At 35.4% G+C, this 18,393-nt stretch overlaps 1 protein-coding gene across 4 annotated transcripts in view; it reads left to right on the top strand.

Annotated features, from left to right (window-relative positions):
* UNC79 (unc-79 homolog, NALCN channel complex subunit) overlaps window positions 1-18,393 on the top strand; it is a 219,849-nt gene that overhangs the window by 42,695 nt on the left and 158,761 nt on the right. For 3 of the 4 annotated variants that reach the window (XM_064486217.1, XM_064486216.1, XM_064486218.1), the window contains exons 3-5: window positions 1,920-2,224; window positions 5,738-5,908; window positions 15,389-15,481. In XM_064486217.1, coding sequence (XP_064342287.1) covers window positions 1,920-2,224; window positions 5,738-5,908; window positions 15,389-15,481 — 569 coding nt within the window. The remainder of the gene's footprint in view (window positions 1-1,919; window positions 2,225-5,737; window positions 5,909-15,388; window positions 15,482-18,393) is intronic. The other variant, XM_064486219.1, reaches the window with a different exon arrangement.

The following is an 18,393-nucleotide window of genomic DNA, read 5'->3' on the forward strand; positions in this document are numbered from 1 at the left end:
TAATATTTCTGACTTATATCCATTGTGATTCTAAAGGAATTTTCAGTGGGATAAAATCCTACAGGATTAAAACAGATTTTTGGTGAGTGGGCATATCAAGAATATAACATTTAAAGGTGGTACTTTTAGGAGTAATTGAGTTATATGAGGAAAGTATAAAGTCTGATGGAAAATCTGATGGTATTTTTAATAGATGTAGGCAGGCAGGGGTAACTGAAATGTTGATATTATCCCATGGTAAAGTATAAACTTACAAAGTTAAATACATTACACACAAAAAAGTAAATTAAATCCCTTTAAAAGTAAAAAAAAATTACACTAAATCTTAAGTTATTTATTGCTAAGAAGTATTACATAACTATTCTGAAATTATTTTTATTATTATTAATTGTTTTTCCCTGGACATTGGGTAACAGAAGACAAAGGAAATCGAGGTAAATTAGGCACATGGAAAATAAAAAGCATGTAGTTATTTTTCTTACATTGTAACATATTTTGCACTAAGAGTAAATAAAAATAAATGTAAATTTGAAATAGCGAGCATGCTTGACACTAACCGATTCTTCACACCACTGTAAAATTGTAAATGTAATATCATTAACTAAGAACTTTGTAATGTTTGATGCACATAGAATAAGTGTAAAATAAGATTATTTTTATGTAATGAAACATTTATAAATTGTTATCTATTTTACTTAACACAGAAGTGTACTATATAAAAGCACTTTGTAAGTGCAGCGGATATTATTATAATGTAGAGCTATTGTCTTTGATGATTAAATAGTATAACCTAATTTTTAAAAACCTAAACATTTGGCTAAGCAGTCATTTCTTCTGTTTTTAAATTAACAACTTTTCTGCTTTATCGCTTTTACTAAAAGGTTTTTATTTAAAAATTAATGCTAAAAGAAAGCCAATTTATTTTTAAGAATTTATTTTTATTCCCATTAAACTTCTTTTAACTTTGTAAATTATCTTTCCTTTAGTGAGTTTTGTTGAATAATAACGTAAGTAGCAGCAGTAATATATGAGATCTTATTGTATGACGTGCAGCTATATGACAGATACTGCTTGCTTAGTCTTTAGAATTTTGAAGATGACTATTTAATAAACCACTGTTTGTATTCATAAAATAAAATGTCTCCTCCCCAACATGCAAAATTTTAAAAACACACATAAATAACCATTATCATTAGTTCACAAACATATGCTACGGACCATCTACTCTATATTATTTTATAGCTTTTCCAATGTAGTTTAGCTAACATTTTAGAAATATGTATTATTTCTAAATTCATATGCCTGTTTAAACTTCATTATCTCAAATGATACTGACAGAATGTCATGAAACAGTATCATAATATACATATAGACATTATTTTGATGCAATAAACATGTGATTTTTAAGACTTTCTTAATAAACACACATGTTTATTCTTTGCTAAAACATGTTTCTGCAAGTGCCATACCTATATTTTGCAAGTTTTTATTTACCTGATTAAGACAGTCTTGCTGCAAAATTCCTTTGCTTTGAAAGTTCATTTTAATTAGGAATAAAAGCCCCAACTCATTAGAAAAGTCAACATTTTTCCTTCCAGGAAACCTTTCCTTCACCAAGTTGATAAACTGTAAAACATGGGTTTGGCACTGAAACATGCATTTTTATATTTTTGCTCCTTACTAACCAGATAACACATGAGATGCAATGCAACTTCCACAAAATAAACCTTATGTTATTGGTAGCTCTGAGCATGAAGCCATGCGATCCATAGTAGATTTGTAGATGTTGCTGGTGTGGCAATTGCATCTTATGTGGGATGTATCTGGTGTTTTATTATTTGTTTTAGAGTGTCATTTCAATGTAATGTGCTGTTCTTTGTGTCTTTGTTGTCTCTTTTTTTTCTTTGTCCCCCCAACAGCATTTTGTCCCGCACAGGGAAGAAGGAAAACCAAGATGCCTCCAATTTGACAGTGCCCATGACCATGTGTCTTTTTCCTGTGCCATTCCCACTCACCCCATCTCTAAGACCGCAGGTCAGTTCCATCAACCCTACTGTTACTCGCTCCCTCCTTTACAGCGTCCTGCGAGATGCTCCCTCTGAACGTGGCCTGCAAAGTCGTGATGCTCACTTGTCAGACTACCCTTCTTTGGACTATCAAGGCCTCTACGTGACTTTGGTGACTCTCCTGGATCTAGTTCCTTTACTACAGCATGGCCAACACGGTGAGCATTTAATTGAAACCTTTGAAAATGTATATGTATGTTTATGGATGCTAGAAACTGTTATTGTTATTGTAATAAATTGCTTGAAAGGTCTTTGTGTGGCCATTGCCTTTCTTACACTGAAACTTAATTATGGTGTTTCCCTTCCTATCATTTTTTGCTGTTTTATGGCCAGAGGGGTGTTATCCAAGCCTGCATTGGGAAGAATGAGCTTGAGAGAGGAGGAAGACTATAAAAGGAACTCACCTATTCTCCTCTGATCTGCTTATCATGGAGACTCTGGTTGAAATTATGATTTGGGGGCTAAATTTTAAGAACTCTCCCCGCCTCCAAGAAACTGTAGGAGGTGGAGCTTGGAGGGCAGGTTGAATCTACTGACTTTTTTGGGGAGCATATCACAGAATTTCTCTGGGACTCATTTTTATCTGTCTTTAAACCCAGGAGGTTAGACAAGAAGAAATCTCTAAGAACTCTTCCAAATTTAACTAACAATTAAAATGTTGGCCAAGTGGAATAGTGTATGGGGGAGCTATATGCTGTGTGTAGTATATGTATGCTGTGTATGGTGTATACTAGACAATGTTAGTGGTGCTTTAGGACAGAAGCCTAAAGGCATGCTTCTTTTTTTTAACTCTTCCTTTTTCTACTATGTCTTTAGTCGAATTCATTATCTTGCTTCCTTACCAAATAACCTTAGAGGTTAAAAAACAATCCAGCACTGTTCTAACCTATAAAAGGGAGAATGATAATGTCTATTGCTTAAGTATTCAGTATTATATTTGGGAAAATCAAATGAAAAACCATACAGTAAGAAAAGGGATTTTTGCAGAAAATGAGCTTTTAATGCATCAGTTGTCTTAACTTTAAAGCACTGATAATTTGGTTCATGGAGATATGATAACCAAAGTTTCACTGTACAGAAAAATTGGAATTTGAGACATGGGTGGGTAGTGGGGGTTATTTTGCTTTTTTGTTATGGCTAACTCTCCTAAGAGAATGCTTAATGGTTTATTTAGTAAGATGTGTTCCTAACTTAAAAAACCTACTTTCATAGAGATGATGAAATAATGATGATTATTTTGTTTTTTCTTATATTTACAATTCTGTATTACAGTGAATATAAAAAATGTGGGAATTTGTGAGTTTGCTTATTGTATAGTTTTGTAGCCTAGTTACTTTCATTGTCATCCTATCCTAGCTCAGAACTTAAAGAAGATGACTCTGAATATAAGATTGCTGGAGCTTACTTACCATGGTGGTGAACTTCTTAGTGCACTGTGACTACTTTGTGACTGCTTTCCTGGTCCTGGGATGGGTCACTGTGTAACAGCCTTTGATTAAGATAAAAAACATTCAGTTTGGTAACTCACGACCCACGTAACTGCAATTAATGTGTAAATTGTGACAATTTGGTGGGGGGGATGATTTGTATTTTTACTTTTATAGCCAAAGCTATTTTGTGGCTTTCTTTTTTTGCTATTATCTATCCTGTGTTCTTGTTCTGCATAACAGAGCTTAGAAGATAGGAAAAAAACCTCACCAGACCATCCCTTAGAGGTTAAAAAACAATCCAACACTGCTTCTCTAAGTGTGATCTGGACAACATCAGAATTTCTGAGGGAGCTTGGAACATGGAATTCTGCCTCCCAAGCCAGAACTTCTGAATAAGAAAGACTGAGGTGTAGGTCCTGAGAATCTGAATTTTTAACCAACTCTCTGGGTGATTCTTCAGTATACAGAGTTTGAGAATTACTGCACTAGGGCTAGATCTGTGTCTTCATGTGGGGCAGTGTGGTGCACCCAGGAGAGCAGCATTCTTGTGGTAGTTCAGCTACTAACTCTCAGGTGATCTTGGGCAGTCACTTTCCTTCTCCAGGCCTCAGTTTCCTCATGTGAAGTGTATTCCAGATGGGCTTCAGGCTCCTTTCAGTGCTAATATTTTGTAACCAGGCTAAAATGCAGCTGAGGTGTCTTTCATGTTCAGCCAGTTCTTGGTTCTTAGTAAAACACCTGTGAATTTTCTGCTCCATCATTTTGACCTTCACTCCCCAGTGTGCAATGTGGTTACGTCCTCTCTGCTGTCAGTTGATATGCTTGTTGAATTGGCATAATTCTAATGATAATCAGAAATAACATTAGGCATACAAATGGCACTGAGGTAAATCTGCTACAAAACAAACAAGTCTAATAATTTTCTTTTATGATGAATATGAGAATGATTAAAGTCTTCATTGTCAAGTCTTGGCTGATGACCTGTATTTTGGGAGGTTCAGAAATATCAAAATATGCATGCAGTGTGATGGGATTTGGCTTCCGTGCATAGTTATAGTTTTTTGAATGTCCTCTACTTTTACTCCTTGTGCAGGTAATAATAATAGTAACAATATTAACATTCATCATAATGGCTAATATTTGTGGAGCACACATTATGCGCTATGTTAAGCACTTTACTTTTTCCTCATTTAAACCTCCTAACAATGGTACCTAATGAAGTCAGGTAGGTACTGTTCCTGTCACCATTTAAAAGATCTTGATAGAAAGATTATTACTAGGTAGCCCTTCCTTCCATGATAACTGATAACTAAACTCACAGGGTCATACGGTATCAGTTTATGGCTTCCTTTCTTTGGTTCATGCCGAATCTGCTTCTGTGTTGGAAGGTGCAAATTACCTCTTTGCCCAAGACTCCAGATGTAGGAAGACTGTGGTTTGGTTGGGGGAGCAGAAATAACCTGGTTTTATTTTCAGTCCTGCCCTTGAATTTTCAAAAACTTCCCATGGGAAAATAATTTCACATCTTTGTGCCACATTTGTGTAAAATGTCATGGAGGTAAGAATGCTGGAGGGATTTCAGGATTTATTATTACACGGAAAGTGCTTTTAATTTATGAAATCAAGGACGAATGTAAATAACAACTATTACTGAAGATGAATAAAGTGTTGAGGAAAAGCTCACATAATAGATACATTTGACCCTTGAACAACTCAGTGGGTCTCCGACCCCCTCCGCCATACAGTTGAAAATCTGCAGTCTCTTCTTATGTCTCTGCCTCAAAAACAAAGGATTGATAGATGACTTACCCAGGGGCAGAGAGCTGAAACAGTTTGGACAAAATCAGGATTCAAACCCTCATTCTTTTAATTCTATATACTGTGATCTCCAACCAGACACAAATTTTTCCTCACACTTAGTTAATTCAAAGAATTAGATGAATAAAATGAGTAAAATGAAGATACAGGGATTATATTTATTGAAAAAATCTCATAGATGAGTGGACCCATGCGGTTCAAACCTGTGTTGTTCAAGAGTCAACTGTATTTACATTTCTTAATGCAGTCATCAAATACTGTGTCCGCACTATACTGAGCAGTATGTTTCAGGACTCTTAATAGGAAGGGTGTAGTGGTCACTTACAATTTAAACCAGTTCATAAAAACTTAAAATGTAAAATTAGCATTTTTTTGTTAAATGGCAAAATATTCAGTGACTAATTGCTTGATTTTGTTTTGCAGATCTTGGACAGTCAATATTTTATACAACCACGTGTTTGCTCCCTTTTCTCAACGATGATATTCTGAGTACTTTGCCCTACACGATGATATCAACCTTAGCTACCTTTCCTCCGTTTCTGCACAAGGATATTATTGAATATCTTAGCACATCTTTTCTACCAATGGCTATACGTAAGTTCAGTCTTACCTAACACTGGATTATTTTTATGTGTTGTATGAATGGCAATTGCTTTTGCTGTTTTCTGCTGTAGATTTTCAAGATTATAATGGAATCATTTGCTATATACATATGCTTTGATTTAAATTCAGTCATTTCTGCATGAATATTATGGTGAAAATAAAGGAAATGAAAGACAGTTACACCTTAGAATTGTTTTATTCACATAGCTTGATCTTATAGGATAGAAAGAAAGAACATGTCAAGGCCAAAAATATATGTTTATATTTCCTACATATAAATTATGGGTTTTTTTTTTTGCCACTTTAGAAAAAAAGGTGGAGAGAAGTGTTGCTTCAGACGTATAAATTCTTACATTCTGCATGTGAAGGCAGTAGGGTGTGACGAGAGAACCAATGGCTGGAGTCAGGATATGCAGCTGTCCTTGGTCTCAGTTCTGTCTGTCATCTGCTGTGTGATGTTGGGCAGCTCACACAGCTGAAACCTCATCTCCAGAGTGATGATAGTATCAGCTTTCCCGCACAGGGGTGTTAGGATGATAGAGTGAGTCAAAATTTATGACAACACTTTGAAAAAAGTTAAAACTTGCGACTCACGTGCAAGGAACTGTTATAAACATGGAGCTGATTTGAATTCTATGTCACTTTTATGAACTTACTACTGCAGGCTTTCCAGACATGATAACAGAGAGGAAAATGTTGGATTGTGTTTTTTTATGATCAAAATCCCTCTAAAGTATTTTTAAAGATACAGATTATTAATTCATCTATATTTCAGTGGATAATCTGAAAAGATTATGGGTTTAGGAGTCAATCAGATCTAGATTCAAATCATAGCTCTGCTACCAACTAACTGTGGGACCTTAGGCAAGTTACCTAACCTTTCTGTTTCTTACTTGTAAAATGAGAAGAATGATAATAGCTGCCTCATAAAGTTGTTATAATTGAGAAGATTAACTGGAACATTGGTAGGGTGCCAGCACAATGCCTAGTGTTCAATAAGTGTTAGTTTACTTCTCTCCTTCCCTCAACTCCCATTTTATAACACCTGTATTCAACTCGTAGAAATCATTTTTCACCATTTTAATGGTATGTACTAATGATCTTATTAAAGTTGTTGCTCTGTAATAACAATTGGTAAACATACATATTTTTGAGCCACATTAATTTTTTTATTGTATTAGTTTTCTTTTTTCATTGAACTACAGTTAATTTACAATGTTGTGTTAGTTTTTGGTGTACAGCAAAGTAAGTCAGTTATATATATATATAGTTATATATATATATATTCTTTCTCGTATTCCTTTTCATTGTAGGTTATTACAAGATACTGAATATAGTTCCCTGTGCTATACAGTAGCACCTTGTGGCTTATCTATCTTATACGTAGTAGTTTGTATCTGCTGATCCCAAACTCCTAATTTATCCCTCCCTTTGGCAACCATCAGTTTGTTTTCTATGTGAGTGTTTCTGTTTTGTAAATAAGTTAATTTGTATCATATTTTAGATTCCACATATAAGTGATATCAAATGATATTTGCCTTGCTCTAACTTACTTTCTCTGTCTGATTTACTTCATTTAGTATGATAATCTCTAGGTCCATCCATGTTGCTGCAAATGGCATTATTTCATTCTCTTTTTATGGCTGAGTAGTATTCCATTGCATATATATATGCCACATCTTCTTTATACAGTTGTCTGTTGATGAACATTTAGGTTGCTTCCATGTCTTGGCTATTGTAAATAGTGCTGCTGTGAACATTGGGTGCATGTATCTTTTGGAATTAAGAGTTTTTTTCTGGATATATGCTCAGGAGTGGGATTGCTGGATCATATGGTAAGTGTATTTTTAGTTTTTTGAGGACTTTCCAAGACTTTCCATGCTGTTTTCCATAGAATCTGCACCAGTTTACATTCCCACCAGCAGTGTAGGAGGGTTCCCCTTTCTCCACACCCTTACCAACATTTATTGTTTGTGGACTTTTTAATGATGGCCATTCTGACCTGTGTGAGGTGACACCTCACTGTAGTTTACATTTGCATTTCTCTGATAATTAGCAAAGTTGAGTATCTTTTCATGTGCCTATTGGCCATATGTATGTCTTCTTTAGAGAAATGTCTATTGAGGTCTTCTGGCTGTTTTTTGATTAGGTTGTTTGGGTTTTTTTTTGTTATTGAGTTGTATAAACTGTCTGTATATTTTGGAAATTAGGCCCTTGTCAGTCACATCATTTGCAGGTATTTTCTCCCATTCTATAGGTTGTCTTTTCATTTTGTTTATGGTTTCCTTTGCTGTGCAAAAGCTTATAAGTTTGATTAGGTCCCATTTATTTATTTTTGCTTTTATTTCTTTTGCTTTCAGAGATTGGCCTAAGAAAACATTGCTACAATTTATGCCAGAGTATGTTTTGCCTATGTTTTCTTCTAAGAAGTTTATAGTGTCTTGTATAGTGTCTTGTCTTATGTTTATGTCTTTAAGCCATTCTGAGTTTATTTTTGTGTATGGTGTGAGGGTGTGTTCTAACTTCACTGATTTACATGTGAGCCACATTTACTTATTTTACAATTGAGTTTAATTTTAGCTATGGAATTATAATTTTCATGTCTTTTAACCAAAGAGTCTGACTTCTACCTAAATTGTGTAATGATTAAAAAAATTAGCACACTGATTATATTGTTCAAGTAATAGAATATTTGATCATTTTCTTTCTTGGTTCTGTGTAATCTTACTGACTAGTGCTTGTTTATGGATACAGCCTTAGAACTATATAGTTGTATTTTTTTTATAAGTATGTTAACTGTTAAACTTAGGCATAGAAAAATTTTTCAAGAATAGCAGGTGAGGCTGCATCTTTTAAATAATGAGTTTAATTCACCATATCCTTTCTTAGAAGTAAGTCAATAATTTTGGAGAAGGTAGTGCATGTATCAGGCCTTTTAAATTATACTTAAAATCAAACAAGCATGTGACAGCTGGCAATTTGTCTCTTCACCCTTGATTATTAATTTCTACTTAATTAGAAACAGACCTCAAAACATGCCTTGTAGTCACATTGGAATCTTTGCTTATTTAAATGTATGAATTTTGGGAACTGAGGAGAAAAAAATAGTTGAGTTTACAAAATTTGTATGAATTTTAGTGCTTATTAGTAGAGTAACTTGGTGTTTGTTTAAAAGTATGGGCAAGTCTCTTATAAGTCCCAAGACTCCCTTTTTTTTTTTTTTTTTTTTACTGTAAAGGAGGGGTTTGGGAAAAAAGTCCATCTCTCAGATTATTTCTCTCTTAATAATTCTAGGTTAAAGAACATCAATCATATTTTATGTAAGAGGCACATATCTTCCTCCATTGTTGATCTGGTTCATTTATTTTGTTGCTCTGGTTTTAGTCTCTTGGTTCTGACTTTCGTCTCCCATCACCATTCCTGTGCTTCAGTAGTAGCCAATCTGTCATCTTTGAATCTTTGAAAATAAATTGTGGTACTAACCCTTAAAGCCAAATTCTAAGCAATCCAAGTGTTTCTTTTGTACTTATTCCTTCATAAAATAGATAGACACAGATCCAAAGATGGTGGGAATTGGGTTCCAGATTAATCACATCAAACTGAGTTGACGTGAGAATGTGTCTGTTGCTTGCATGCACATTGGTTTTATTTTTGGAAGTTGTTTCAGTGTCTAGAAATTCTGACCAAAATAAGAGGGGAGCATTTAACTTCTTCTACAGTATCTTTATTTCAGGCCTGAAATAAGGATGTTGCATTTTCTGAGTATTTGATAAAAGCTTTAAGACCAAAAGGCTTTTTTCTCTTTGGTATGGTGTTCACAAGGTCAAATGTAAAACATGAATAGTTTTTCAAGTGTTAAATGATTATATTATTAAGGATCTAGAAGATGAAGTTCTGAGCTCTCAAGTGGACCTAAAGAGATATTGCAGCTCCTTCACTTTAAGAGCCCTGCATATATATCAGTTTTGTCCTTTATGTCATTTTTGTCAATAAACCAAGTACTGTGCTCTTATTTTAAAAACTCCTTTGAGGTGCTACAGAGCAAACTGCTATTTATTATAAAAGTTTCCTTTGACATAACCTTTTCTTCTTAACTCCTTCCATATATAGACACATTTGTTTTTATTCCAAATGTGTGCAATAGGCTTTGTTTATATATGTATATATATATTTAAAGGAATTACTGAGAATTGAAAGGGTCATTTGAATTTCACCATGGAAACCTCTTGTTTTCCCCACAAAGGTTCTATGATGTGTGGACCAAATTGAAATACGCATATTGAGAATATGATACTTTGGCAGAGAAGAGAAAAAGCAAGTTCCAAATGAACATTAATTGATGTAGGCTACATTATTTTAAAGATAATAATAAAGCTGAACAATTATATCAATGAAAGACCCTTCTAGTGGTATCTTGGTATCCTGAACTCTGCAGTCTCACCTAGTTTCTTTTCTGACTTCAATTTCCTCAAAAGTCACTTATCCTCAGGAAAAAAAAAGGTTCATTTAGATCTTTGCATTGAATTAAAAGCAATTATATAATTTAATTGAATATCTACTTCCAAACTGTTGGCCCTGTATACTTTTTGTTCTACTGCTACTATAGAGGATGTGTGTAATGTTCTATGATCTTTCAAAAGCTAATAAATAAATATAATAGAAAAAAGACAGTACAATGTTGATGATATTTAAATAATATTTTATATGTAATGTCTATTTTATTAGCTAACAATTGGTTTTTTTTTGGAGGAGGAGAGGTAATTAGGTTTATTTATTTATTTATTTGATGGCGGTACAGGGGATTGAACCCAGGACCTCATGCATGCTAGGTGTACACTCTACCAGTGAGCTATATCCTCCCACCACCAGCTAACAATTGTTTTGGTAAAGTAGATCTTACTGTACTTTAAGAGCCTTATTGTTGAATTGTGGGAAATGTTTTAGAATAGGACTCCAGAGGGCTAGATTGTAATCTTTGACTGCTGGCAAATCTCTTAATCTTATCAAGCTTTACTTCCTTTAGCTGTAAATTTCTGAATAATCACAACCTCCCATGTCTTTATCCCACGTTGTTGTGAAGACCATGGGACAACACATGAGAATGAGCTTTGAATATTGTCTGTTGTTGTATCAGTGGATAGCAGACCCAACACACAGTCAAGTGACAGACGTGTCAAATCCCAACTACTGCAACTAATTCGAATATTCCGCTCAAAATCACATGTTGTCCTGAAATTTTGTCATCTTAAATATTGCTTGAAATAAGGGGCCATATGCTGGGGCTTGGGATTTTTTTCCGTTAGGTAGGTTGTATAGTAACAGTAATTGTTACAACAGGTTTTGATCTCATAGAACCTGACAGAACACTCCTGCAGTAGTGATGGGCAATTCTGTCTCTATGACTTTTTATTCATCTACCAATCTGTACATATTTTAATGCTGCATAGACTTCAGAGCCATGGTGTCTTAGTCCTCCCTTTATGTTGAACTGATATGACCTTCTGACAGCACAGATGTCTTATACGTAAACCCTATCTCATGGAACACAGTTACCTCTGCCTCCACAAACAGAGGTCTTAATCCAGGCAGTACAATTTGGCAAAGCACAGGAAATGGTTCTGTCATATGGCAGAACTGGTTTTTCTTCTCCCCAGATGATTCCCTTACCTTTACCCCTTAAACAAGTATAAGGCTAGAGGGGTTTATTTAAATATATTTCAATTCAGACCACTTCTTACCACTGTTTCTCATCTGGACCAGTTCAGTAGCTTCTGAGCTGGTCTGTGTGCTTCTACGCTTAGCCTTCCGACAGCCTGCTCTCCACCAAAAAGCCAGAGCTATCCTCCAAACGTGAATCAGATCACGTCTCCTCAGAACCATCCAGTAGCTTCCAGTCACTCCTACAGATCAAATTCGGCATCCTTCTGTGGCCCACAGGGCCTTCTGCTGTGTGATCTGGCCCCTGCCTCTCTTGCTACTTCATCACTGCCTCTGCTATGTCCACGTTGGCCTTTCTACAGTTTCATAAAGGCACCAAACTTTTGCTTTTGCTCCAGGCTTTTTCCTCTGTCCCAAAAGCTTTTCTTGCAAATGGTCACGTCATTTGCTTTCTCATTCTCTTTAGGTCTCAGCTCAATTATCACATCTTCCCAGAGCCTCTTCCTTAACCTCAAGATAAAATAAGACCTTCCATCACTTTCTACCTATTCCCTTGACCTGCTTTGTATTTCTTCACAGGTATCTGCCTGTTCCTCTAGAATAGTGCTGTCCATAGAACTTTCTGCAATGATGGAAATGTTATATAAAATTCTGTGCTGTCCAGTAGCCACATGTGGCAACTAAGCACTTGAAGTATATCTAGTGAGAAAGAGGAACTGAATTTTTAATTTAGTTTACTTTTAATTAATTTAAATTTAAATAGCCACATGTGGCTACCATATTGGACAGCACAGCTCTAGCATTTAAGCTCCGTAAGGACAAAGACTGTCTATCTTGCTTATGACTCTGTCTCCAGGGCCTAGAACAATGCCTGATACATAGGAGATACTGAAAAAATACTCTGTGAATGAGTAAGTGACTAGAGCATTAGCTATGAAGTCAAGTGACTTAGGCTGTAGTCCTAATAATTAAGCTGGTGTTCTCATGCAAAATATGATTTCTCTTTTATAAAAATGGCTTTTCCTGTATACTTTTTTTGGGATGAGAATCATATAAAAGCTGTATATGATAGCATATTAAGAACTATAAGGTGCAGGAACAGATGCAGGAATTGTTATTGTTTATAGAGGGAGGGGATGGTGGTCATAGCTGTTTTGGTGGTGCTAGGAGGATCAGGGAATAGGTCTTAAAGCTTAATTGTATTTCCTGAGCACAATATTAAATGTAAAATTTTCTTATTTTGATTAATTCTCTGCTTTCTTTCATCGTATGTAGCTTTGGCTTTATACGCCCTCATGGGGACAAGCTGCACATCTGTTTACATCATGCCTTTTTAACAAGATTCAATAAATGATGTGTACCTCTGCATGTTTATTAAATTAGAATTGTGGTGATTTCGTGCAGTCTGTTAGATGGCTAAGAAATTGCAAGGCACCGTCTGTTTACTGTACTGGAGCCAATTTCTGAGGACTTGAGCCAGGGGAGCACTCTTGGCTTTGCGGTGGACTATTCTTGGGGGAAAGCATAGATTTGTAGGGGTAGAGAGGACGCTCAAAGGTCACTGAGCTATTTGGGCTGTTCTCCAAATAAACTTCATCTAAATCGTCCTAGACATTTGGGCATCTCTCCCATTTTTAAAGGCCTCCAGGCACAGTGATTCTCAGCCTCCCTTAATAGCAGTTTTCATTTTTTTAAAAAGCAATTATAATTTAAAAGTTTGAAATGAATTTAAACAAAGGTGAAAACATTTGTCCCAAAAAAGAAAGGATAGAGTATATTGATTATATTGAAGATTACACTTTCTTTTTTTTTTCACCCTTATACAAAGGACACAGGGGCATCCAATTGTTCCTCCCACACCTGGACCCTTTACTGAGTATTTTCTTTCTTGTTCTCATCCCTCTAATAGTACGTAAATACAGCTCCAAGGCCTGCTTGCATCAGAATCAATTGATGTCCTTATTAAACGTGTGACTTTACTGCTTCCAAACCGACTGAGTTAGACCCTCTAGATACAGGCCCCCAGAAGCTGAATTTGAAAAAGCTCCCTGGCTAAAGTCTGACAGCAACTCAATCTTGTTCTTTAGGATTTGCCTCAAAGATTTTTTTCCCTTGTTTAATCAACTTTAACATCTAAGAGCAGTGTACTGACCCCCACATCTTTACATAAATATTAATATTTATTTATATTGTATAGCCAAATTAATGAATATACCTGAATATCACCTGCTTGGTACTTTAGCAGCAGCCCAGCAGCAAATGTTTAATAAAGGCAAACTCAGGTAAACAGGACTTGATTATAGATCTGTTTTATTTATTTCTGTAAAGCTGTTGTAAAGGCCACCATCCATTGTGGTGCTCAGAGTTTTTTATGTTAAAAAAATCATGTTAGATTTTCTTTGTCTTCTCTACTTTATTATATGACAGACCTTTTATTAGTGTCTCAGTGCTTCTTTTATACATATGTTTTATTATGACTTGCCTTATTCTTTTTGGTTGTAGGTGAGATATTATTCCCATACATTGCACTTTAATGCTTTAAAGTAAAGCAGATTTTAAGGTTATCTGCTCTCTTCTTGTTGTCCATGTTGATGGTCTTCTGCATTACATGTCAGAAATTGAGAGTTGACTTTTTGAGGGTGCTCTCTTCACTGTATACTGTTCTGTTCATGCTTTCTTGATAATTTGCCACAGAAGCCCAACTATAAGGGGAGGTTTCTGCTATTTCTGCAATTATCCTGAGAAAAGAAACTCACTTTATATCAGAGTCCTTATAAAGTTTCTGCTATTGTGGGCCCTCTCTCAATTACTGTGTTTAGAATAATAAAGTACTCTGGAGATAACATATTACCCCGAATGACCTCCCTCAGTGCTAGTTTTGAATGCTTATAGAGGTTACCTGATAACACTCTGTGAAAAAAAGAAAGAGAAAGAAATTTAATACAGTGTTGGATGTCATTGTAAACAAGCCACTTAAAGATGTCCTAAAAGCAGTATGTGAGTTGTTATCACATGGAGAGAATGATTATGCTGCTATAAGGTGAATTTGGAAGAAACCAACTGGCTGTATGATTAAATACTGCGGGATAGGATAAAATGTCCAGCAACAGCATTATTCACAGATTCAAAAAGTTGTTTATTTCAAACAACTCAGATGGATATGAAGATGGTAAAGCTCTGGAAAACTAAAAAAGTGGTTGTCATGGTGATGAAGATGCTGATGATGAAGTTACACGTGAAGGTTTGAGTAAAATTGTTTAATGATAGGTGGAAGGTGAAAATAATTTAAAATTAATATACTATTTTTTATAATACATGATTTAGAATTTGTATTTGTAACTAAATGAATATGGTATCCAGTATCAGTAGACTATTTCATTTACATCTCTTAACATTAATACATTGAAGTTGTGTTCAAAAACCTTTTTTTTTTTTTTAACCTTCTTATTGGATAAACTTCAACATGCCTTTGTATTTGGGTATGTGGAAGATTGTTTTTTCTTTTTCCCTGAGATGTAATAAGCTTGGAAACAGAGGTCACATTTAGGTGCAGTTCTGACAAAACCATTCCATTACATTCTGGCATTATTTCTACTCCTTGAAGATTCTCACTAAATGCTGGCTATTGATTACGACTACTGTAGCGTTTGTATGCTAGGACAAATGTTACGGTTTTATTTATGCAAAACTTCCATTGGTTTGGTTGGGATTGTTTTTTTCAAGTTTTTTCTTAGCTCTTATGCTCTATGCAAAGTAGCAGCTAAAGTATATAAATAAATAAACTGTGTCTAATCAAAAAATTTTTGGTTTCAGTGGGTTCCTCAAGGAGAGAAGGCGTTCCTGCCCATGTTAATCTCTCTGCATCATCCATGCTAATGATTGCAATGCAGTACACATCCAATCCAGGTAAGTGGAAATTTGGGTGGCTTCGCTAATTCCAAAACCAATAATTAAACAAGACATCAAATAAGCAAGCTATAAGTTCTCATGTGAGAAGAACTTCTCTTGATGAATCGACAACTGGAGATGTGTTAGAAAACAGACTTTCAAATTGAAATAAATTTTCCTTCCCTCTTGCTATTATATCAGCAGTAATTTTGCTGGCTAGTTATACTTTTAGAATATTTGAGAACACAATTTTAGAACACTGACTAGAAATTGCTTGAATATAGCTATATAGAAATAATTAAATTAGAAATACAAAAATCACCTGCAGTTCTATCAACTAAAGATAACCACTGTGAATAGTTTGTGAATTTCATACTCTAATGCCACATGAATATCCTTGCACATACATCTTTTACTACATTTCTGTTTCCTTAGAATAAATTCATAAAAGAGGGATTAATGAGGTAAGAGCTTGAAGAAAAGTCAATATTCCCACTAATTATATATGAAAGTACGTTATAACCTGTCATTGAATATTGTAGCATTTCTATACAAATGGACAGATGAAAAATAACATCTTATTTTGATTTGTGTTTCTTCAATTACTAGTAATGTCAGACAGGTTTAATCTGATATACTCTGTTTGATTTCCATTCATCAGTGCAATTGCAGATGAACTTTGGGAAACTGACCTAAAAGTGGGCTGACTGTTGGAGTCATATGCTAAGATATGAACTCAGTTTTTACATTTATTTAGTATTCACTTGGAAAGTGAACAAATTTAGTGGCACTGTGTTCAGTCTTCTATTTAATTATATAATGAATAATACTTGAGTTTTTGATGCAGGATGAGGAAAACAGTTTTTAAAATTTCCAAATCTTAATGTTCCTTAGTCTAGAGTATCATCCTTTAAATATGAGATCTCTTATGATTATTATATGAGTTTAATTAAAATGTATATTTTAGGGGAAGCTATATCTCATATCTCACTCTGACTTAAAAGATCCTCATAATATCATTTATATTTATTATATGTTATATTCTGAAAAAAAAAAAAAAAAACCTTCATTTAGAATCTAGTTAGTTAACTAAAGTCTCATCTTTGGCTTTGGTTCTAATTTCTAAGTTAGGAGGCAGTCACAGGTCAGGTAGAATTATGTGCTTTGAGGTTAGGCGTATGTGGGTTCACATCTGAGCTTAGCACACATTGCCAATTAGTATAACCTTGAGCAAGTTCTTTAACTTCCCGAAGTTTGAACTTATCTATAAAATGGGAATAATTTTTCCTGCCATACCTTAAAATGTTGTTGTGGGGATTTAATGAGTTAAGTATGTGTTAAGTGCTTACTTAGCATAGTGACTTGGCACGTCATATCTCTATAATCTGCCATTGTCTTCTTGGGGTTGAATGGTTCACTGGGGAGACCACTGTGATCAGATAGAGTTATGCTTGTTATTTCTAAATCTGTATCTTCATCTGCCCACGGGGGAATGTTTATAGCCAGCTATTCTACACTAAGAATTCCATTTGGGACCCAAAATTAGTCTTGTGATGGGGGAAACTGTTAAGAAGTGAGGTGCTATCCACCAGGGGGCTCTCTGAGACCAAGTGGTAGGGCATCATTATCCTTTAAACTTTTATTGGGGGAGATAGCAAGCGGCAGCTTGGTCCTTGTAGCTGATTGTTTATAAGAATAGAGCACAGGTACTTACTCAGGTAACAGGAATTCATTGAGTAACTCCTGTGTGCATTGCTCTGTGCTTGGCATTGTGAAAACCGCCCTGAAATGTAAGATATGGTGCTATGGAGTTTATGTCTAATTGGAAAGATTAGGCATATTCACATAAATCATTAACTTACAATGTAAAGTAATACATGAAAAGTGTCAAATAAATACTATAGACAATATTAACTCATCATAGGAGAGAACTCTATGGGTTGAAATGATCAGAAAAGGCTTTGTGCCACTTGAGCAAAGTATGGGTCTTAAAATGTGGGTAGAATTTTGATAGAGCAAGTGGGGTGTTCTGGTAGGGGAAGCAATTTAAATAAAGGGAGTCTCTAGGTCTGTTCACGGGTAGTCAGAGGACTTCTCTGAACAAACATTCGTGTAGCAGACACATGGAAAATAGCAGACACCGTGCAAAAGAAAGCAGCTTGGAGCATCTGTACCTGAGAACTCAGTCGCAGCTTAACAAAATTCCAATTCTAGAGGATCGTCTATGTACTCAGCAAACAGGTACTGACTATCCGCTGTGTGCCAGACACTGGGCACACTGTGGTTAGCAAAATAGAACTGACCCCTTCTCTCTCTTCACGAAGCTTATCTTAGTTAAGAAACGGTTCTTTGAAATGCAGCCGTTAAAACAAAACAAAACAAAGCAAACCTAAAAAAAGGGAGGAAGGGAGAAGACGTTAATCATATAATTATAAAAGCAGTATAAAGTTTCAGTGTGGTAAGTGCTGTGAAAGATGTACATTGTGTATGATGAGACCCTATAAAAGGGGATTTTTCTTTATTTCAAGAGGTCGGGGAGGGCTCTTCTGGGAACGTAATATTTGGTCTTAGGACTGATGGATGAGTAGCTTTAACAAGGCCTGTAAGGGGGTGGAGGTTTCCAGGCAGAGGAATATCATGTGTCAGAAAGGATCCTGGCAAGCAGGTGGGACTGAAAGATCAGTGTAGGTGGAGCTAAGAGTGAGGGCAGCCTGCTGTGAGATAAAACTGTAGACTTCTGTGGGCCGGCACAAGCAGGATGTTGTAGGCTCTGTTTGGGAGTCTTGTGTTTATCCCAAGTCCAATGGAAAGGCACTGAAGGGCTTTGAATGGTTGTGTCTGTGTAACGCTAGTTGCAATTGAGAATGGATTAAAAAGGAGACAGAGTGGATGTAGATTGACCTATGAGGAGGCTGTTGCATTGAGACTGA

This window comes from Camelus dromedarius, chromosome 5 (genome assembly GCF_036321535.1).
Source record: "Camelus dromedarius isolate mCamDro1 chromosome 5, mCamDro1.pat, whole genome shotgun sequence".
Taxonomy (NCBI): domain Eukaryota; kingdom Metazoa; phylum Chordata; class Mammalia; order Artiodactyla; family Camelidae; genus Camelus; species Camelus dromedarius.